This window comes from Emys orbicularis, chromosome 12, assembly GCF_028017835.1.
Source record: "Emys orbicularis isolate rEmyOrb1 chromosome 12, rEmyOrb1.hap1, whole genome shotgun sequence".
Classification (NCBI taxonomy): Eukaryota; Metazoa; Chordata; order Testudines; family Emydidae; genus Emys; species Emys orbicularis.
The window spans coordinates 2414366-2436868 of NC_088694.1; the positions used below are offsets into that span (position 1 = coordinate 2414366).

The window sequence follows — 22503 nt, forward strand, 5'->3', positions numbered from 1 at the left end:
CCTGAATGCCTCTCAATGCTGAGCATGAGCATGTAGCAAACAGGGCAGGTGGTTACTTACTGCTGTCGGCTGGCATGCCTTGGGGAGCGGGCTGAAGGAGGTATGTGTGTAGATAAGGAGTGTAATTATGAACATAGCATGTGGTATGTTCTCAGGTACCCTGACATTGATGGACAGTTCCTGATCGCCCCTTTCTCTCTGTGATCCCTTGACCTTGCATTCCACTCTACCAAGGCTGCATTACCACGCCTGGCAGTACAAAGCAAGAAGTTACCCAAGAGGAAGGGAAGTTTTGCCTGTGTGTGAGTGAGTAGCAAGAGCTGGAATTGCTGCCAAGCTGCAAGTTTCTCTTGAGAGGTAGGAGTTCTGGTGTCACAGTACTCACTGCCCCGGGGGGTACAGGCAGGAGTGGGCATCCCTTTGAGCATTCAGCTGCATGGCTTAACAGACCTTCCTTCCAAGAGAGCAAGGGGAACAAAGGGTTTTGTTATTTCTCCAACACTGAGGCTTTGTTCAGATTTGCTTGGAAAGCAGGAGCACTAAGTCAGCAGACAGCATGGCCTTAGCACTCCCACATGAGTGCTGAGAGGTGGGGTTTCTCCGCTCTTGTCTTGCCCTGGGCTTCACCATCTGAGAGGGAGGCGGGTCCCCGGAGGAGAAGGGCTTCTGAAGGGGCCGGCCGTGGGATTCAGTGAAGGTTTATTCTGTCCTGAGATGTGCAGCTGCTGCAAGGAGATCAGTTTTGGTGCCTGTGAAGAGAAAAAACAAGCAAGCCGCCACTATTACAACAAACAAACAAACGCCCACAAAAACCAGTGACTGTGGAGGTATAAATCTCTTCATGAGCAACACTGACATCCTGTCATTGAACATTTCGGAGAGGCAGCTAAGATTTCAGCTGGGGAAACACCGTGCCACAGCATCAAGAGACAACACCTGCGCCCCCCCTTGCCTTCCACAGTAATTGCTTTGCACCATGGGAAATGGCATGAACAAGGTAAAAATAAACACACTGAGACACTAGTTTTGTGGGTCTCTGTTCTCTCTGAGACAGGCTTTTCAGAGCTTTTAGGGTGTGAGGTCTCTTTATTGGACTCCATTTCTTGGAAAGCAAGAGCCAGGTGCCACTTCATGTTAGATTTCAGGGCACCCTCGTGTATGCTTAATTTTACAGTGAAATCTATTTAAGGGACCAGCTAAAACCAGCTCCTCTGATAGAAGTGGGTCTTTAACTACATGTTGAGCAAAGCTGGACAAGGAACCACATGGGGATTCTTTAGAGGTCATGCAAGTCAGTAGGCGAGGTCCTTCGTACAGGTCTAGAGTGTCAGTAAGGGTTCTAAGCAGCTGTGATACTACCCTAGGAAGACAGCGATAAGTAGACAGACATCAGAGCTGATCAATGGTGATCCTGGGATTCCTCCCCAGGAGATTACAGCAGTGCGGCCAGCAGGTCAGTGCACGGCCCAGGACATTACCCTGTGAAGGTGAAAGGAAAGTTGTACACCACCTTAGAGAACTAGATGAGATAAGCACATGACGAGATCTGTAAGGCATGAGCTTTGTACTGCCCCACTCGGCTACTGAGCATTCCCAGTAGCAGCTGCTCTAACACCACGGGCTTTGCTGTATACAGTATCCAGGGCATAGCTTATCGGAGAGGGCAGCCACTGTTTCCCCTTCAGTGAAGTTTTCCCAAGTTGCAAGGAAGTGACTTTATTTGCCTGTGTAAGAACCTCCACTCTTAATCCATTAAAGCATTCTCTCTCTCTGCGCTATCACTGCACGGCAAAGAGCTTTGTGATATTTTGGATGAAGGATGCAATATATCAAAGCTATTGCATTTCACGGAGGAGTAGGACTGAATGAGGCACGTTGTTGTGTAATAAGGACATTCCTGGATACATAGCTACTGCAGTTTCCCCTTTAGACGTGTCCTTGCACTACAGCAATCTCTTAGCATCTAATTTGTATGACAGTTGAAAGTTAGTTTGTTAAAGGCACATTGCCTATATAAATTTGATCCAAATTTTAAATGTTTTAAAAAAACGCTTATGAACGATGAGGTCAATAGAAACATTTCCAAATGTACTTTAAAAAAAAAGTGAAACTGTAGTTTTAAGCTTTCCCCTGCAGTGTTTGCAAACCAACCACTGAAGCATCAAGAACTTGAAACTGACTATAAACAAGTCAAATGCTCAACTACAAAATGGGGAATAACTGGCTAGGTGGTCATACTGCTGAAAAGTATCTGGAGGTTAGACCACAAACTGAATATGAGTTGTCAATGTGATGCAGCTGCAAAAAAAGGCTAATATGATTTTGGTGTGTATTAACAGGAGCATTGTATGTAAGACACAGGAGGTAATTGTCTCACTGTACTCAGCACTGGTGAGGCTTCAGCTGGAATATTGTGTCCAATTCTGGGGCACCACGATTTAGGAAGGATGTGGACAAATTGGAAAGAGTCCAGAGGAGAGCATCAAAAAGGATCAAAGGTTTAGAAAACCTGACCTATGAGGAAAGGTTAAAAAAACTGGGCATGTTTAGTCTTGAGAAAAGAAGACTGAAGGACAATCTGATCACAGTCGTCCATATGTTAAGGGCCATTTGAAAGAGGGCGGTGATCAATTGTTCTCCATGTCCACTGAAGGTAGGACAAGAAGTAATGGGCTTAATCTGCAGAAAGGGGCATTTTAGGTTAGACATTAGGAAAAACTTTCTAACTGTAAGGGTAGTTAAGCTCTGGAACAGGCTTCCAAGGGAGGTCATGGAAGATCATTGGAAGCTTTTAAAAACAAGTTGTACAAACACCTGTCAGGGATGGTCTAGCTTTATTTGATGCCTTGCATGGTGTCAAGTATCAGGGGGGAGCCGTGTTAGTCTGTATCTACAAAAACAACAAGGAGTCTGGTGGCACCTTAAGGTCCCACCAGACTCCTTGTTGTTTTTGTAGCTTTATTTGGTCCTGCCACAGCACAGGGGGCTGGACTCAATGACTTCGAGGTCTCATCCAACCATACATTTCTATGAAAAGTGAAAACAACTCCATTAGTTTTCATTGATGAGGCTGAGAGAAATGTAAAAATGTAAACAAAGAAGGTGTGAGTACACTGAATTTTTAAACATCTCACTTCTAATAATCGAAGGTGCTATTAATAAGGGAGGTAAAGAAATGTTTGTTTCCAACCTATGGTTTAGAGAAGTTCATTCTGTCCCTAACAAAATTAAGTCTGCAACAGATGTCTTCTCACTATGGGAAATAGCAGTAGGTAGATTACTGGAATTGAGTAATTGTGGGAATTAAAGTATTTAAAACGTTAGGACCAGATTTTCAGACAGTTTAGGTGCACAATTGCATGTGCAAAATGTGCACCTCATTTGAATGATTGCATGCACAGATTAGACATGCAGTTATGTTCCTAAATTCTGTGACAAACTGGCCTGCTATTCTTGTGTTGGGAACAAGTTTTCTTCAGAAGAAAAAGAAAGAAAAGGAAGGATTTCTTATAGGACTGGCACTATTTGCCTAAATGGAGGAGGGAGCGTGATCTAGTGATCGGAGCAGGGGACTGCTGGATTCTGTCCCTGATTGTGCCACTGACTTCATAGTTGGCCTTGGGCAAGTCCTGTAACTTCTGTGCCTTATTATATCCCCGTTTTAGAGATGGGGAAACTATGCCCTAATTCCCCAGGGTCTGAGGTTTAATTGATAAATGACTTTTGAGGTGCTCGGATGAAAAGCACTAGCAAACTGCAAATTGTTGTTAATTATTAGTGATTATTTTAAAAAGCAACAGCAGTTTCCCAGAGTCACATCCTTCCGGCTCCAAGGGCCAAATTCTGCGTTTACATCCATTCTGTGGTTCTAAATGTGATGCCATTCCACATGAGTCAGTAAGGTTGCACAGATTTAACTGGGGGCAAAATGTATCCAGTAGTATCTTTGGGCCAATAAGCGCGGGGGGCGGGGGGAGGGAGAGGGTGTTCTTTAAGTGACTGTTAGAGAACTAAGACAGACCATAGAGAACAGATGTTTTCCTCCTTCCCATTTATGGGCTTGTTGACGTGATTCATGCCATTGTTCTTACTGGAGCTGATCCTGCCAGGCACTGAGGAGCCCGTTCTCTGAATGCCACGTTGTGGAATTAGCAAGTTGTGAGATGTGCTCCGACCCCCAGGGACGGTACGGGCTGCTAGCCCTCCTTACACAGGAGACCCATCTCACAGGTCCATGGACGCAGCCAGAGTCAAAGCAGGACCCTCACGATATTTGAGCCACCATGCGCACTCTCTCTCCCCTCACAGGAATCGCTTTAGTGACTTCACCGGCAGGGGAGTGGGCAGGGGTCCAGGAAGGGGGAGGGTTGGTGGTGCAGAGTGGTGGTTTCCTTTGTTTGTTTTGGTTCTTCTTGGCTTGGCTTCCTCTCTGTCTGAATGCTGGATGGGGGGGGGGGGGGGGAGGAAGGGATGCAACACTGCAACACACCAGGAGTTGCCCTCTTTCAGGCTGAATCTTCTCTTTTGTGTCCTGCAGGTTCTCCCTGGACTTTACCTTGGGAACTTCATAGGTGAGCTGCACTGCTGAGAGCACCCAGAGAACTGTCTGAGCTGAGTCTGTGTTGCGTGATGTGCATGTAGTCCTCTGCCCAACTGTCCCCCATTACGAGGGAGCCTTGTTCTCTCCAGGCCCGGACAATACTGTGCGTGCTTATTTAGACCAGAAGCACTGGTATCGAAGTGATTACTATCCTGAGAGGTGACATCCATAGGAGCTGGAGATGCTCAACTACACAACTTGTCCTGCAGAAGACAGGGACGTTCAGGGATTGTTCCGTGCTGCGTGGACGTGGGAGAGAGATTTCTCCCTGATTCGGTCAGGATTAAGAAGCGCCGTCATATCTTGTTAAGCTCTCTGTGCTCCTGGGTCACTCTGTCATAGGCATCGTCACCATCGTGGCAAGCAGAGAGGCGTCAGCACCCCCTGCAAGAATTCCTTCCTCTGACTTCCTGATTCTTGCATTTAACTCAAGTGCCACATCCTCACCTGCCTACCTCTGCTCTCCTCTCTCCTATTCCCTTTTCTCCATCTGTCACTCTTCCCCTGGTGCTTGGGAGAGGCACTCTCCCCCTTGTCCACTCAAGGGTCTCTCGCCTCACCTGCTTTATTCCCCAGTGTGATCAGTATTCTCAGCCCGGTGCAGGGGTGGGATAGGAAATGGTGGTGCCCAGAGAGAGGAGTAAAAAGCTAGACAGGTAGGAGGGGCTCTCGTTCAATTCAGGGGATGTGAACCACAGCTGTGAGGAAGACAGAGCTGATGATGTTGGGGAGCAAGGTGACAGGACAAGCACACAAAGGGTTAAAGAGCACCAAACTGACTCTGGGCATTATGACGTAGTACCACACATGTGTGACTCCGAGTGTCTTGCGTTCCAACACCACGGCTCTGCCTCTCCCACTCTGACACAACATCTTGATACCAGCTATAAATATCACAGCATTGGGGGTGGCAATTCTTCTGCCCTACAGACCACTAGCAGTAGACAGGGAAACCTGTTAGCTCATGCAGTGTGCCAATGGTCACCTGCTTCCCATCTGGCGAATAGTGTCAGAAACCCAGCTGGCCGCCTGCTGCAAAATATCAGTGTGGTGTGTTTGCAGGCATTGTGTTTCTCTACAATGACAATGGCACATGAGCAACAGAGTGTAACCATTTATTGCCACAGGTTCAGAGTGGGAGATCCGGGAAGGGAAAACAAGACAATTCTCCCCCTTACGGGCCGCAGTAACTCATAGGATCTCAGGATTTACAGGTGGAAGAGGCCTAGTCAGTGAATGAGGCCATGCCCCTGCCAGGAGAGGATACAGTGGAATCTCCATCCTTAGAGGTTTTTAAGGCCCGGCTTGACAAAGCCCTGGCTGGGATGATTTAGTGGGTGTTGGTCCTGCTTTGAGCAGGGGGTTGGACTAGATGACCTCCTGAGGTCTCTTCCAACCCTAATCTTCTATGATTCTATGATACAGTCCCCTCAATAGAGGATGCATCCGATAGGACACTCTGTTGTCTCAAGAAGGCCATTGACTTTGTTTCTGTGCATTAAGACAGGCAGTTCACTGGCTGAAAAGCCTTCTCGGAAGCCTTTGTCCAATGCACAGGGGATTCGAGAGTAGTTTGGACCAAGACTCCGAAAGGCAGTGAGAACACAGATTCCTGACCAGCATGAGGGATCACAACAGGGGAAGCACAGATTCATAGATTTAAAGGTGAGAAAGGGACCATTATGATTGTCTAGTCTGACCCCCCTGTATATCACAGGCTAGAGAATTTCACCAGTTACCCTGTACTGAGCCCAATATCTACAGCAGACGGCATCCAGAATACTCAGACTCCAGGTTAACCAGAAAGGTTAAAGCAAGTCCAAGGCCTGCTACATTCAGTCTTGGACTGGTGCCACAAAAGCACTGCTCAACCAAGAAATTGGGGGTCATGGGATAGATTTAAAGTTCAATAGCTTGTGAACTGCCAAAGCTAGAGACATGTTTTCCAACTGAAAGCATCCTCTGTCCCTGGTAGGTCACAAAACACTGGACATTAAAATCATATCAGTCTAAGAACCAGCATTCTGACTGCCAGCCCCCCATACTAAGATAATACAAACAGATTAAAGGGATGGGTAGCTCTTGCTCTCCCTCCACCCCCCTTGAATTCTGACATGGAGCGGCGCTCTTCGATCCTCTATTGTATTAAATATTTATATAATGCCATTAGCACACGGTGTTTTAGAACTACAAGCCAATGTTTTATACCACTTGAACATTTAGAATCCCAAAGCTTTGAGATGGGAAACGGCAGTGCCTAACTAGCAGCTTGCAAACTAACAGCTGCTAAAAAATCCTAAGAGAAAAACCTGCTGCAAAGATGCTTAGTTGGCCAGACCAGCATGCTCACCTTCCAGAAGATTAACCCTAGTCCTGAACTAATGACCAGAACCACAAAATGCTGAGACCTGTTAGAGAAGCTAGACTCCTGGTCTGTAGGAAAGGGGAGGACCCAGGAATCCTCATTCAGGTCGGTACAATTCAGAAGATGACAGATGCAACAAAGCTAGTTGAGCGTATGTCCGGAGAATTGGGGAACAATCGTCAGTTGTTCAGGCAGACTGGGCCACTCCCAGACATCCTGTAAGTGGGTGCAGCGCCATTGCTGCAGTTAATGGGTGGGGTAAACTGCGCATGCAGCAACACAAGCTGCTAGTATTTATGGTATGTTTGCATGTGGGGGAAGAGTGTGTTCCTTCATGTGGGAGCATTTGGATGTGTGTCTGCTGCAAGCAGGTATGTGAATGTATTTGCAGGTGTGTTTGCACACATTTTTCCAAGCATGTGTTCTTTATGCTGTGGCATGTTGGTGTGTGTTTGAATTCATTCAGGTGTGAGCAGGCAGGGTATGTGTTCATTTAGGGAGGTGTCTTTTGGTGTAACCTGTGTGCGCATGCATAGAGATTTATAGGTTGTTTTCATCTGTGGCAGCATTTGCTCCCCTGCGGTGTGTATGGGCACCTGTGTGTGTATGTGTGTATAATGCAGCTATGTGTTTCTATGCAGCAAGGTGTGTGCATGCTTATTTGTCTGCAGGGGTGTGGCTGGCATGCTTGGGGGACGTGTAAGAACTAAGTACATACTGGAATCTCATTGGGTTTTTCCTTCTTTCAGATGCCAAAGATTTGGAGCAACTGAGCAGGAATAAGATCACTCACATTATTTCAATCCATGAATCTCCCCAGCCACTACTGCAGGTAGGTACCTAAGCCCCTAACATCACCCCTCTGCCTTCTGCTCATCCACTCGCCCCTAACATCCTCCTTCTCCCTCAAGAAAAAAAGCCGCAGTGATAGCTACCCCCCTTCTATAGTCTCAAAGGAACTGGGCTGCTCCTTCGGCCTTCCTGTGGATATAGCCCCCAAATCCAAGAGTCACAAAGATATGCTTAGAAAACAAAATGATCAGGGACTGTCTGCTCTTTGGCCTGAGTTAGAGATCTCTGTGTCCTCATCTCTGTTTATCCCGTCGCTATCCGAAGTCACCGCTTTCCTTCCCCGATCACTCATTCCTTGGTCTGCCTTCCCAGGTGGATAGTGGACATGGCTCCTTGGACCCTGGAAGCATTTTCAGGAGCAGAGGGAGGTGGTATTTGCTTTACTGTGGTGGGACAGCTGGGGTTGGGGTAGGGAAGTAGTAACTTAAGCGCTAAAGGAGAAGTGCCTTTGTAGAGTGAGCAGCTCTGGGGCAGCCCTTTGGGAAAATAAGACCTTCTGATCTCTCGGGGGTCCTAAGTTTGACCTGTGCATTTTATGCATTTCAGGAAATGACTTATCTTCGCATTCCTCTGCCAGATACACCTGAGGCCAACATGTAAGTGCCAAGCCAAGGCTGTTCCAGAATCAGAGTCACAGGGAACCTTTGAGCTTGCAGGACAAACTGGGAGATAGGCACTCACTGCACTGCTGCGGCCTCAAACCAGCTGTCTCAGGTGGACACTCAGGATGGCACCTTGCAGGAGAGTCCTGTAGGATGAAACAATCATACCATGCTGCTGGGACGGCGTGACAGTCACAGTGCAACATCCTGCCTGAGCTTAGTTTGAGAGGTGCCACAAGCTAGTTACAGGTTTCAGAGTAGCAGCCGTGTTAGTCTGTATCCGCAAAAAGAACAGGAGAACTTGTGGCACCTTAGAGACTAACAAATTTATTTGAGCATAAGCTTTCGTGGGCTACAGCCCACTTCATCAGATGCATCAAATGGAACATATAGTAAGAAGATATATATACACATACAGAGAACATGAAAAGGTGGTCTTAGAGTTGGTATGGCAACTTCCACTTTTTCATGTTCTCTGTATGTGTATATATCTTCTTACTATATGTTCCATTCGATGCATCTGATGAAGTGGGCTGTAGCCCACGAAAGCTTATGCTCAAATAAATGTGTTAGTCTCTAAGCTAGTTACAGGCTCCCTAAAATCAGGATGGGTGGCAGCCCGGTTATGGCACCACGAGAGAATCCAGTGGCCACAGACCACCGCGGGGGAGGGGTAGCATGCTTAGCTGGATAAGAGGGGGGCTGGGGGAGGAGGGGGAAAGGGTCACACTTTGGAGGCATAAATAACAGAGCAGGGCTGTGCGGCCCTGTGTAATGCACCCAGCACTAACAGAGGGCTCAAGCAGACAAGCTGCCTGTAGCCAGAGATTGGCTCATTTTCAATAAGACCTGGGAAGTGCTTCTCAGTCCTCGGCTGTGCCTACTGGACTGGTGAGTAGAGCCCGGGTGCCCTCCGGAAGCCTGGCAGCTGCTGCTTTGGAGTCCTCTGCTGCAGAGTGCGTTGAATAGCCAGGAGCATCAGCCCCCCAGCACGGCTACTTCTTCTGGAAGCCCCGATGCCCCAGGCTGTTAACTCAGTAGCTGTGAATGGTGCCTAGGAAAGGAGCCGTAATCGCTATTTTACTTTGCTCACCTTGCCCTGCGCGCCATGGGGACACCTGCGGCTCCTGGTACGATCCTATTTCACAGCCTGGAGTCTTCATTCTATTTTATTTTTCCTGCTAGCAAGAAGCACTTTAAAGAATGTATCAGTTTTATCCACTACTGTCGCCTGCATGGAGGGAACTGCCTTGTTCACTGGTAATGCTCCCTTCCAATGACCCTCGCGCGGCATTCTCCCAAGTACAGCGCACTGGGAAACTGGACTGGGCAGCAGAGTCCCCAGAAGGCCCGTGCTTTGTAGAAAACAGACTGCACATGCTGGGCTGCAGCTTACGAACCAAAGCAAGTGTGCTGACGGGCTCTGGCTGGGGCCTGGGGTGGTGCCTGGAGTCAGAGATCAGGCGAGTGTCTCCCCAGCCCAGCTTGATTTAAGGATGCCATTGGGTTAGGGAACTGTTTACCAAGCAGAAAGGGCAGCATTAGCTTCAATTGTAATGGGGAGGAAGAGGAACCGATTTGGGGACAGGATTCCAGGAAGTGGCTCATGTTTTCACTTCTTCTAGGGGCTGTAATGTTTGTATAGAGCTAACTGAGGTCATGGTGGAAGTGCCCCGTCTCCAGGAGAAGAAATTCTCTAAGGAGGAACTGAAATAGCCATGAAGAAAGAAAGAGTGCATGGTGGTGGGAGTGCCCCGGGCTTGAAGGAGGATGGCTGTGAGTGCGGGTGGGGGCGAGGAAGAAACAGCAAAATCAAGGTCCTGATTTTCCCCCCTTTCTGACTCCAGCCTTGCGGGGATCTCCCGGAGCACCACCATTGTTGTCGCCTATGTCATGGCCGTGACGGAGCTAAGCTGGCAAGAGGTATTGCAGGCGGTAAGAGCAGTGCGACCGATTGCCAATCCCAACCCCGGCTTCAAGCAGCAGCTGGAGGAGTTCGGTCACGGCCCTGCACGAAAGGTGAGAGCAGAAGGCTGCGTATTGCCATGGTAACTGCGGTCAGTCCTTATATAGCGCTTCCCAGGCACTGCGCAAGCCCAGGGGGAGAAGGACTAAGAATCCAGAGAGGTACCTGGATCCCCAAAGAGCAAGGGAGAGCTTGGAACCGAGAGAGAGACAAGAAGGTCATTAGAAAGTGATGGATCAAGACGTGGGATCTAATGGTGGGGGAAGGCATCAGAGAGATCTATAATCCCCCACAGAAAGAGATGGGCTGTCCTGAGAGAGATTCCCAATGAGAGAGCCACACAATCCACCCTCCTTCCAAACACAGCATATGGCCAGGCCACCAGGGCTAGCACCTCGCCAGGCCTATAGGCAGGGGCGGCTCTATGTATTTTGCTGCCCCAAACACGGCAGTCAGGCAGCCTTCGGGTGGCACGCGTGCGGGAGGTCCGCCGGTCCCGCGCCTTCGGCGTACCCGCCACCGAATTGCCGCCGAAACCACGGGACCGGCGGACCTCCTGCAGGCATGCCACTGAAGGCAGCCTGACTGCTGCCCTCACGGCGACTGTCGGGCCGCCCCCCACGGCTTGCCGCCCCAGGCACGCGCTTGGTGCGCTGGTGCCTGGAGCCGCCCCTGCCTATAGGGCCCAGACTCCTGCCTGTAGCTTGGACCAGGTCCCCACCAGGTCACTGTAGCACTCATCGCCTGCTTGACCATTCTGCACTGCCCTGCCACTTCATTCCTATTGGTCACTCACATGGCCACAAGCACAAACCAGGGGTATGTTCCTTGCCCCATTTAACGGGACAACCTAGGTAATTACAGGCCTGTTCGCCTGACATCGATCCCAGGCAAGGTAGTGGAGCGGCTGATGCAGAGCTCGATTAATAAAGAATAAAGGAAGGTATTGTAATTAATGCAAGCAACGTGGGTTTATGGAAATAGATTCTGTCAAACTAATATATATACTTCTGTAAGGCATTTGACTTGGTATCAAATGATGTTTTGATTAAAAAACTACAACGATATAAAATTAACATGGCACATATTAAATGGATTAAATACTGGCTACTGATAGGTCTCAAAATGTAATTGTAAATGGGAAATAGTCATCCAGTTAGTATGTTTACAGTGGGGTCCCACAGGGATTGGTTCTTGGCCCTATGCTATTTAACATTTTTATCAGTGACCTGGAAGAAAACATAAAATCATCACTGATAAAGTTTGCAGATGACACAAAAATTGGGGGAGTGATAAATAATGGAGAAGAACAGGTCACTGATTCAGAGCAATCTGGATCACTTGGTAAACTGGGTGCAAGCAAACAATATGCATTTTAATATGGCCAAATGGATATGTATTCATCTAGGAACAAAGAACACTGGCCACGCTGCCAGGATGGAGGACTCTATCCTGGGAAGTAGTGACTCTGATGGTGGATAATCAACTGAACATGAGCTCCCAGAGTGCCACTGTGGCCAAAAGAGCGAATCTAGGATGCATAAACAGGGGAATCTTGAGCAGGAGCAGAGGGGATATTTTACCTCTGTGTTTGGCACGGATGTAACTGCTGCTGGAATCCTGTGTCCAGTTCTGGTGCCCACAATTCAAGAAGGCTGTTGACAAATTAGAGGCAGTTCAGAGAAGAGCCATGCAAATGTTTCAAGGATTAGAAAACACAGTTTAGAGAGAGAGATTGAAGGAGCTCAGTCTATTTAGCTTAAGAAAGCTTAAGGGGTGGCTTGACTACAGTCTACAAGTACCTACATGGGTAACAAATATTTAATAATGCTCTCGTCAGTCTAGCAGAGAAAGGTCTAACACGATGCACTGGCTGGAAGTGGAAGCTAGACAGATTCAGACTGGAAATAAGGTGTAGATTTTTGACAGTGAGGGTAATTAGCCATTGGAAAAATTTACCAAGGCTCGTGGTGGATTTTCCATCTCTGACCATTTTAAAAACATGATTAGATGTTTTTCTAAAAGATCTGCTCTGGGAATGATTTTGGGGACGTTTCATGTAGAAGGTCAGACTAGATGATCAGAATGGTCCCTTTTGGCCTTGCCAACTGGGAACCTATCAACATCGGGGCACTCCCCTGAGTGGCACTCAGCTCCCTGCTCTCTGAGGGAGGCAGGAAGATCAAGGAGGCCCAATACTTGGACTGACTGAGGCAGAGGGGGGGCCAGCAGGGACACGTGGAGCTCCCACATCACCAGCATCTTGGAGAGGGTAGGTAGGAAAAGAGAAAGCAAAGCAGGAGAGACCGAATCCTAATCAATTCTGTGGAGCGGTACACTCTCCCCCTCCTCCAGTACCATGCATATCGCCTCTCGGCCTCCCTTGCATCAAATGTTGCAGGATCACCAATTCCCAGGACTTTGGATTTCTGTCCATTTGAAATATGGCACCTGCAGCAGGCCAAGCTGGGTTATTGGTTTGCTCCTGACGGCAAAGGAAAAGCACCACCTACAGAACCATCAACACCTGTTACACCTCAATATATCCGGCAGGTTTTCCATCTAAATACTGAGCCAATACATTTCCCTTTACAGGGGCCAGTTCCTCAGGTGGTGCAAATCAGTATCACTATTGGCTTCCATTGAGCTACCCAGATTTATACCAGATGAGGATCTGGCCCATAACATGTAGCTCAGTGCGAGAGAGAGACAGGAGAGAGGTCTGGGAGCCCCATGAGAGGAGAATAGGTCACAGTATATTACAGCACATGTTCAGCCTCAGGAATTCTGCACCTTGTGACACAGCTGAATAGGGCCATCACAAACCTCTGAAGCACCTGGCATTGGCCACTGTTGGGAAACAGGATATTAGGCTAAATGGACCATTGGTCTGACCCAGCACGGCCGTTCTTATGTTCTCCTTGCACCTGCAGATTCACAGACACTTGGAGCAGAGATATGGAGCCGACACTTTCAATGACGAGGAGGAGATAAGGCTCCTGCTTCCAGCAGATGGAGAAGGCACATCCAGGACAGATGGACCCCTGCAGGGACTGGTGCCAAGGAGCAGAGACATCAAGAACACAGTCCCCTTTCTGCTGCGAGTGAAGCAGACGTTCTCCTGCATCCCCACCTGTTTGAAGTGAGTCCAGCTGAGGCACAGAGAGGAGGGACGCGAGGCATTCTGGGAAAGTGCATAGCCTAACATATCAGACTGGCAAACGCCAAGGCCTGGAAAGGGACATCCCTGCTATTGTATGTCAGGGGAGAGGTATGGTCCAGTGGCGCAATCACAGGCCTGGGAGCCAGGAACTCCTGGGTTCCCATCCAAGCTCTGTAGTCTTCCTCTGTGGCCTTGGGAAAGTCACCTAACATCTGCCTCAGTTTCCCCATCTAAAGTGTGGGGGGTTAATACTTACGTTTCTATTTCCCAGGCTGCTGTGAGGGTTGGTTAGTAAATATACAAAGGGCACTGGGAGGGTTAGACGTGCTGACTATCATCATTAGTGAACAGAAGGGCCTTGAGCCCCGGCTTACTGAGTGCTACAGATCAGCTGTGCAGGAGGGGATTTTCCTGCTGCCAAGAGCCTGGGTTGGAAAGTAGCAGCCAGGGATGGACTTTGGCAGCAAATTGTAATACTTCAATAAATGCTGCACTGAACCCATAAAAATAAAATAAAGCGTGGGGGGATGTCTCTTTATAGATGAGACTTTTTCATCAGCAAGTGGTTTCCACTGTCCGGGGCATTGTATAAGAAGTGTGTGTGTGTTTTCCATTAGACCCAGTACACCAGCCAGGAGACAGCTCTCATGCAGGCAAAGGTCCAACTGTAGGCAACAGTGAATGGTGTGTTAACAGGGTTGCACTACGTTTCCCCTGATCCTGGTGTGGTCGCCCACAGGGGGCAAATAATAGTTAACACTGGGCCAGGTATTGCTAGAGCTGAATATTAAGCCATTTTGTTTGAAGACATTTTACATACTTATTTCTTAATAAACGTCTCGTCAGTGCAGAGTTTTCTGTACATTTCAGCCCAGGGCAGAGTTGGATCTGAAAAAGGGGGTGTGCTGGTTGGGGAAGGCTGGGAGTGAGCAAGGCTCTCTGGAGCCAGAAAGAGCCTTTGGGAGTATGTAACATCCCTGCCACCGACGCTCCCGCGCGCGCGGCTGCAGAGAGTGGACTAGGACATTCATTATTAATGCGTACTGCTAATGTATGTACACTGTGCCTAATGTGCACCAGGTGCTTTGCAGAGCAAATAAAGAGACAAAATCTCTGCCTTGAAGAGCTTACACAGCCCACGGCCCCAGTCCCACAGGGAGCTTCACCCACGAGAACCTCTGCATCTGCAGAGAGCTCCATGGACATCAGAGGAGACAGTGCAGGCACGGGGCTCTGTCTGCACAGAGCTCGGGATCAGAGCCTGACATCATTCCAGCTGTTTTGGACATTAAAGTTAATAAATTAGCGTAAAAACAACTCTATTTAGGAGTGTCCCCCTTCACCCTCTGTTCTGACCTCTAGTACTGCACCTCCCATGGCAGCAATGTCCCACCATCTCAGTCCTGGGTGACGAGAGCTTGGAGGCCCATGTGTGAAAGTGCAATTCTAAAATAGAGTGGAATAAAGAATTCATACAGCTGTGTCCCCGAGTGCAGACTGCCAAAGCAATTGGCCACACCTGGCAAGCGCCCCAGGAGCCTGGAAAGCAAAAGGACGTTGACTTTATCCCTGCCACACCGGAGTTAAATACCCAACAAACCTGCACCTTTGGGCACCATATTCCTGCCTCTACATTACCCAATAAAATCAGACGACAGAACATCAGATTCCTGTGCACGGAGCTCTTTGGCAGGACACATGAATCTGATTGGATTCCTAGCCCGCAGGCTCTTCAGGACATGGGCTCTATCTTCCTACACGTCTGTGCAGCACCGGGCACACTGGTGCCTTCATCCTCCCTCGGCGTTACAGCAGACGAATTGAATACCAGTCATCTTGAAGTGCTGGATAAGTATGCTGGGTTTCTATGATTCAGTGCTAAGCATTTTCCTATGGGCGTCGCCACTGGCTGTGCCCACACTGTGAGCTACGAGCGTGATTCCCCTGCTTGTGTTCACACGCTAGTGCTGGGCAATGCAGCCAGGAGAGCCCAGGGAGCGAGAGTGGAGGCATGGCTGAGCAGTCCCTGTGCTACTGTGTCTACCCTGCTGTTTGTACTCACACTAGCTCCAGGAGCGTTAGTGCGAGCAGGGGAAATCACGCCCCATGCTCGTATTGCAGACATAGCCATAGTTCGACCGCCTGCGCTAGGCAGAGGCCTGCGTTGCCCACACTGCTCCGTGTTCAGGAGCCCTGTTCTTATGCTAGGCAGAGGCTGGGTAACAGCTCAGAGCCTTCCGGAGGCAGTGACATTCTGAAAACCAGACATGCCCCTGTCACCCAGCCCTCCCTTTGCTGGACAGTCCCCAGCCTACTGTGTTCAGGTCCCACCGCACTGGGCCCGGCGTCTGCTCTTACGTGTCCCTTGGGCTGAGTAGGCTGCAGCCTCCATCTGTCCCCCCTTCACAGAAATGGGACCCACAGCCCAGCTGCCCCAGGCCCTGTGCTGACTGCCCAGTCGTTTAAGCCCAAGGCTCTAGCCATGTAGGTACGCGGGGTTTACAGTTCACCTCTTTCGGGACATGCTCTAGTGAAAGCCGACAGCCCCATGGGTTCCCAAAACAGCCACTCGCCCCTCCTGCACACCGCAGCTCCTCCGAGTCACTCGCTATCTCCCGCTGTGTGCGGAGAGTTTCCTTCTTCCATAGCAGGTCGTGCAGCTAAGTGGGACCCCTCTGCTTCAACATGCCCCTCTGTGCCTCCGCCCTACCCACTAACCCAAGCGTCCCAAGTCTCCGCGGGTTCCTCTGAGTTCCCCTTTTCAATTCCTCAGCCTTTGGGTTTTTTAATGGTTGAGGTTTCTTGGTTCCTTGGTTTCCCTTTTTGGGTAAATTCCATGGCCTCAAACTCCAGCCCCACAGACAGACGTGGCCGGCTGGTTTCTCCGACTTCAGCCATCCCACTGTTCTGAGGTGCTCCCACTGGACTGGGAGCGATCCAGGTGTAACGATAATGAGCCTCCATTGTCCCTGGACTGGGAGATAGTGTGGCACAACCCTGACACCACATGGAGGATTCCACTTGCACGGAGGCATCCGATGTTACAGGAATTTCATAGCATCAACCAGAATTCATAACTTGGACATAGAGAGATTCCCTCATGCCTGTGGTGGTATGTTCCTCATGCCAGGGTGTCACGGAGTCCCCGGGCGCTGCTCTGGAACTGCTCCCCACAAAGCCAGTCAGGATTTTGGGGAGCCTCCTCTCCCTTGGAGCAGACTTCAGGGCAAGAAGCTCACACGGCTTCACCTCCTGGGTCTGACCTTGGAGCATTCAGCATATGCCCCTCCGTGCGCTTCCCACAGTGAGTCCGCCCAGGTGGGGTCCTGGGGAAGCCAGAGGGTCCTGCACCCCCACTTCGCAGTCAGACGTGACTCTTAGCCAGCCAGTAAAACAGAGGTTTATTAGATGACAGGAACATGGTCTAAAACAGAGCTTGTAGGTCCAGAGAACAGGACCCCTCAGCCGGGTCCATTCTAGGGCCCAGCGAGCCAGACAACCCCGTCTGCACTCACTCCTAGTCCCCAGCCAGCTCCAAACTGAAACCCCCTCCATCCCCTCCTTTCTGGCCTTTGTCTCTTTCCCGGGCCAGGAGGTCACCTGATCTCTTTGTTCACCTTTAGCTATCCCCTTGCAGGGGAGAAGGGCTCCAGCCATTTGTTGCTAGGAGACAGATGGTCAGCCATTTATGCACACTGGAGACTTAAGAAATGCATAGGGGAAACTGAGGCACCCACACAGTATTCAGAGGAAACATTAAGAACAGTCCCACTTCATCACACAGGGTCCCACATTCTCTCCCCCAGGCAAGCCACTGCGTGTTCCCCATTATTATTTATTTTCTTTCTGGCTGGGAGAGGAGTCACTCAGGGTGTCAACGTGTTAAACCCCATTGAGATGATGGGTGGAGTTGAAATGCATAAATTATAAGCCCCAAAGGGATCACTCTGATCATCTAGTCTGACCTTCTGTACAACATAGGCCATAGGACAGCCAGGATAGCCATCCCCACATGTTAAAAAATCAGGATTCAGGCTCACCAAAAATCATGAGATTATGTAAAAATAACAGATGTGGGGATCTTTTTATTTGCCTTCTGTTTTTGAGCCTGTAGGGTGCACTGGGGTCACATTTTGGAGCTTTCTCCACAGCCACGAGGGCTAGAAACGTACTTTTCCTTTAAGAATGAAGGCTGATGTCATCCCAGATCCACTTGACTCCAGGAGCTGGGGCTTTAAGGAAAACAATAATTATCATGAGACTCATGATAGAATCATGAGAGTTGGCAACACTGGACTTCCCTGAATTAATTTTGGTTTGAACTAGAGTATAACTAGAGATGGGGGGCATCGTGCTAGAAGGTGCGAATGGCTACCATCACCTAGTACTTTGCTCTACCGTCAATTAACAGACCTATTGGAAGCTGATGGGTGTGCTAACCTGATGCAAAGGGTGCAGCGTGTCCACCATTTCCTCTGGTGTTCCGATTGTTGCTAAAATCAATAGTGTTCTGCCCAGGAATGCCTAGAACTTACCCTGGAATTTTGGAATTGATCAGATGCAGTTGTCAGAAGTTCTCATGTTACAGATGCAGAAATGCCGCTGAGATGAGTGTAGAACTTGCTTCACTTGGCCAGTTATAGAGTTTCAGGCGCTGATTTTCAGCCAGTGAAGCCCCAGAGGTACATATGCAGCTTCACACCTGGATCAGGTAGCTGCACACATATAACTAAGCAGATGTATTTGCGTATGCAATTTCCTAGTTTGCATGCAAAAGTGTCAAACACAGTTTCCAATTAGGCACACATTTTGTGCAGGCAGTATTCACCTAAACTATTAAAATCCAGCCCTTGCTGGCAAAGCAGAAATGTATTTATATTTGTGGATGTGGTTTGGTGTATTTGAAGTGCAGCTGACGGCAGGGTTAATTGTGGGTTAATATTTAACTCCATTTTTGCAACACTAGTTCATTAGCATACAAAGTATAAGGGTTATTAAGCAGCCTCACTTTCCTCCTGCAAATGCTGCCTAGGAATCCAGACTAGGGATAATTAGATCTCTCCTGTTCAGTATGTCACTGCCTCAGCTATTAGGAGAACACATGAAATCCCTGGCTGATAAGAACATGTACAGTATGAAACTCTCCCCAATTTATATGCGGCTGGATGACAAGTTAATGGGCTCAGATTATCCCCTGGCCTCTGGATTTGATCCATGGAGGCTACTGGAATGGGGTGTTTAATGCCTTGGGGTCTTCACAGTACATTTCCCAGGAGAGGAGGGAGACATAAGTGCTTCTTCAGTGAAATAGACGTGATGAATTAACTGACTCCCTTTCGATGGAATGAAGTGGTCTGAATTGCCCTTGTCGAGGAGAGAACAGTGTGTCATGCCAGCTACCTGGGTAAAGTGTTACCATGCTGGAGTCAAAAGCCATCCTTGCCCACCGCCCATTCACATCGCCGTCACCTCCCTCCTAGCTGTCCTGCCTAGTCTTCCTTTCTTGGAAATTGGCCGGGACGCTGGCTCCTGACCTGAGTCAAACTGAGATTTCTCTGCGTCAGAGAGACCGGTCCGATGGAATTCCCCTCCGTAGTGAGTGTGGTAAGAAGAGTGATTTCCTGTGCTGCTCGAGTTCCCCCACCCAACAGCCTCGAAACCAGTTCATGCAAGCGAAAGCTTCCCGGTTCGCCGGGTGACACAGAGTGAGAATGCAGGCAGAAATTAACGGCGAGGAGGCCCCTGCTTTGCCTGTGAACGTTTCTCCTCTGTGACAGTGGATTGATCCTAACCTGGAGTTTCACCCTCCAGCCCCCTGAAATGCACATCTGCCAACTCCCTCGGGGGCAGCAGCGTGGCAGCAGAAGGTTCTGCAGGGCAAAACATTCAGGCTCCAAAGTGGTGCCTTTATTCTGTCACTGCCCACAGTTCAGTGCCTGTGTGCTAGGTACATCACAGCATGAAGCCAAGGCCCCTGCCCCAGCCAGCTTGCAGTCGAGATACACAATGCACAGAGATGCCAGACCAAGGAGGGAGGGATTCCACATTATTACTATTTGCTTTTCCTAGTGCCCCATTTTTGTGAATCTTAGGGGGTTGGACCCATCCCGGCCTGTGACACTTGCAGGGCAGTTGCCTCGTTGCCAGGCAAATCCTTCAGGAAATCCTTTAGTCTCAGCTCTGCCCACAGGTACACCCATCCAAGCCCACTGGCGACGTAGAGCCCAATCTCATTGAAATCAATGGAAAGCTCCCCTGGCCTGGGGGAGGGCGGGGGTACAGCTGGAGCTCAGTGAGATTGGGTGGATGTGCCAGATCAGGCCCATTGCATAAGGAGAGTGATCTCTCTGGCTCCGCAGTGTCCCATGTGCAATACCCACCCTGCTGGAACAGAGCAGAAACACTCCAGCTTGCCAGACAGGTTGCAAGGGCTCCAGAAACATATCCCATGTGCCTGGGCATCTGTCCTAGGGCACGCCTGCCTTGTAGGGCCGCTGCAGGCATCCCCTGCCTCGTCTTTCCCCTCCCAGGCGGGGCCCTTCAGCCTTTCCCACGCAGGCTGGATTTGGTGCCAGGACTCAGCCCTTCAGCCGAGTCACTAAAACGTAGCTCCTTCCACGTAACAAGAGCCCAGCCCAACACGAAGTTCTTCCCCCTGCTAGCCAGCCTCCTGGGCTCCCGTGAAGTCTCTCTGTTCTGGGACAGAGCGCTGACTCCCAGGCTAAACTCGCTCCCTGGGGTTCCTGCCCCACCGTGAGTTCTCTGCCCTTCTGTGAGGCCCAGGAGTTCATCATGCTGCCACCTGACCCAGGATGAGTCTCGCTCCCTTAGGGGAGGCAGCTAATGATGGCCCAGGCAGGGCTGATTGAACAGGTCCCCGGGCACTTAAAGATGTTCAAAGAGGCGCTGAACCCCACTGAAGTCCGGGGGGTGGGGGGTGTCCCTTGCTGGTCCGTCTGCATGGTCCACTGCAGAGAGGCTCCTTGCCCCTTCTCCACCCTGCACAGGGTCAGGCCCAGTACTGCTCAGTTTGCTGACCCAGTTAAACAGCGGGGGGAGGCCCATTGCTCACCCAAGCACAATTAGCACCTGTAGCTAAGTACAGGGGCCCCGGAGAGCAGGCTGGGCAGGTCTCTGTAGCACCCCCAAAGCCAGACAAACAGAGCTCTGGCATCTACGGCACCTGGGGACAGATGGGGGAACACAAGGGTGTCAGTCAGCCTGGGCGTGCCATGGCTTATTCATTTCAATGATTTCCATTGAAGTGAGCGGGTTGGGTTTCAGGAGCCCCACACCTACCCCCTCAGACCTCAGGCTACTTTCTCTTACTCAGAACTGAAAAGCATCTAGCCAGGCCCGGGGCAGGCAGAGCCGAGCGATGGCACCTCCCTGCTGGGCACCAACGGGATACAAACCTTTGGCCTCTCGGTTGCTGGTGATGACTAAAATGTGCCACTCTGAGGGCTGGAGCAGGGCTCCCTGGAGCAGCAGCCTCCGGCTCCCCGGTAAGGACAGAACAAACACCCCAAGGCAAACTACAGCTCCAGCCCCCAGAGGCCAAGGCTCTCTGGGCCCTGAGTCAGAGCAGCGACCGCCCTGGCAGGCTCCGTCCAGCCTTTCCAACAAACAGAACCTGCGATGGAGCCGCTCACCTGCAGCCTCTCCAGGGAGAGTCCAGCCCTGGGGCACGCCAGGTCTCCTGGCTTTGTTCCTGTCCAGTCCCCTTCCCCTCTGAGCAAGCTCTTCCCCCGCTTCCGTCCTGTTCCTGGTTAAACGCCCACCAGCTGAAAGCTTTCTCACACCAAATGGTTCCAGGCCAGGCCCTGCTGGGAATTAACCCCTTGTTTCCCTGCTCCAGCATGGGGTCGGCGCACGCACCCTGTCACTGGGCTGGGCCAAATGAGTCTGGTGGGGCTCTGACAAATTTCTATGGGCCAAAGTGTCCACCTCACACAAACCAGCATCAGAACCAGCACTAAGTGGCGATGGTGCTGCTCAAGGACTGAATGGGCCAGCGAGTCTTACCGAGAATGATGCGGGCTGTGAAGTGCCGGGGCAGACAGACATCCTTGGGCCAGGGTTGAGAGACACTGGCAGGGCAGCAGGGGGGAGCTTGTCCTGCTCTGGCCCACACTCTCTCTGTTCTATGGATAAAGGATTTTTACCCCGGCTGCTAATCTGGCCCCTTTCGCCAGCATTCACCTCACTACAAAACAGAGCAGCCCTGGAGGGAGACAAGCCCTGGATGTGAAATGGAGAAGAGCAGAGATTTGTATGAAAGCTGTCGGACAGCGTGTGCTCCATAGACACAAAGCACACAAACGCCCCTCTGAACAGATCACCAAACAACAGACCACCTCGTGGTTAGAATGCAGAGGGGGGTGCATATTGGTGGCTGCCCAGGAAAATGATTTGCCACCAATATCATTGCAGAGAACTGGACCCCATGTTTATCGCTCTCGTTGAAATCACCCGCGCCCCCAGCATGAGGGGGTTTTGCTGGCAAAAGCAGGGCAAGGAGAAGACCATGAAATTAAGACTAGACCTGACCAAAGTATTTTGCATTAAAAGTTTTTGGTTGAAAAATTCCTTTTTTCCAAACATTTTTACCAAAATCACTTTCAAAATTGTTATTAACGTTCTTCATTTACAGGAAGCCTCAGTTTCTTACTAAAAACCAGGCTTTTGGTCACCATATTTTATTTAAATGATTTTAATAAAAATATGGATAAAAATATTGGTTAATTTTTTGGCCAAAAATGTGGCACGGAAGTTGACAAAACACAGAAAAGAGAGGCTGTTCTCAACCCTGTAAACCAGATACAACTTAGAAATGTTTCACAACATTGCCATTTTTGGGCCAGGTTTAGTCAAGGCATGAACATATCCTTACCAGCAGGTCACTGCATTGATTCCCAGCAGCTTTGTTTTCACTGCAAAGAGAGGTGTGTTTGT

The 22503-nt window shown here is 49.8% G+C and overlaps 1 protein-coding gene across 1 annotated transcript; it reads left to right on the forward strand.

Annotated features, from left to right (window-relative positions):
- Window positions 1-976: 976 nt before the first annotated feature.
- On the forward strand, window positions 977-13531 carry DUSP15 (dual specificity phosphatase 15). Its single transcript, XM_065414843.1, has 7 exons — window positions 977-997; window positions 4538-4571; window positions 7715-7797; window positions 8364-8413; window positions 9605-9679; window positions 10267-10438; window positions 13319-13531. Exons 1-7 carry the CDS (start codon window positions 977-979, stop codon window positions 13529-13531), a joined length of 648 nt encoding a protein of 215 aa, XP_065270915.1.
- The last annotated feature ends 8972 nt before the right edge of the window (window positions 13532-22503 follow it).

Bases quoted from the DNA above. Each gene is read 5' to 3' on its own strand.
- DUSP15 (XM_065414843.1), top strand. From the start codon at position 977: ATGGGAAATGGCATGAACAAG. The intron at 998-4,537 runs GTAAAAATAAAC...TGTGTCCTGCAG, and splicing joins TGGGAAATGGCATGAACAAG to GTTCTCCCTGGACTTTACCT. The intron at 9,680-10,266 runs GTAATGCTCCCT...TTCTGACTCCAG, and splicing joins GGGAACTGCCTTGTTCACTG to CCTTGCGGGGATCTCCCGGA.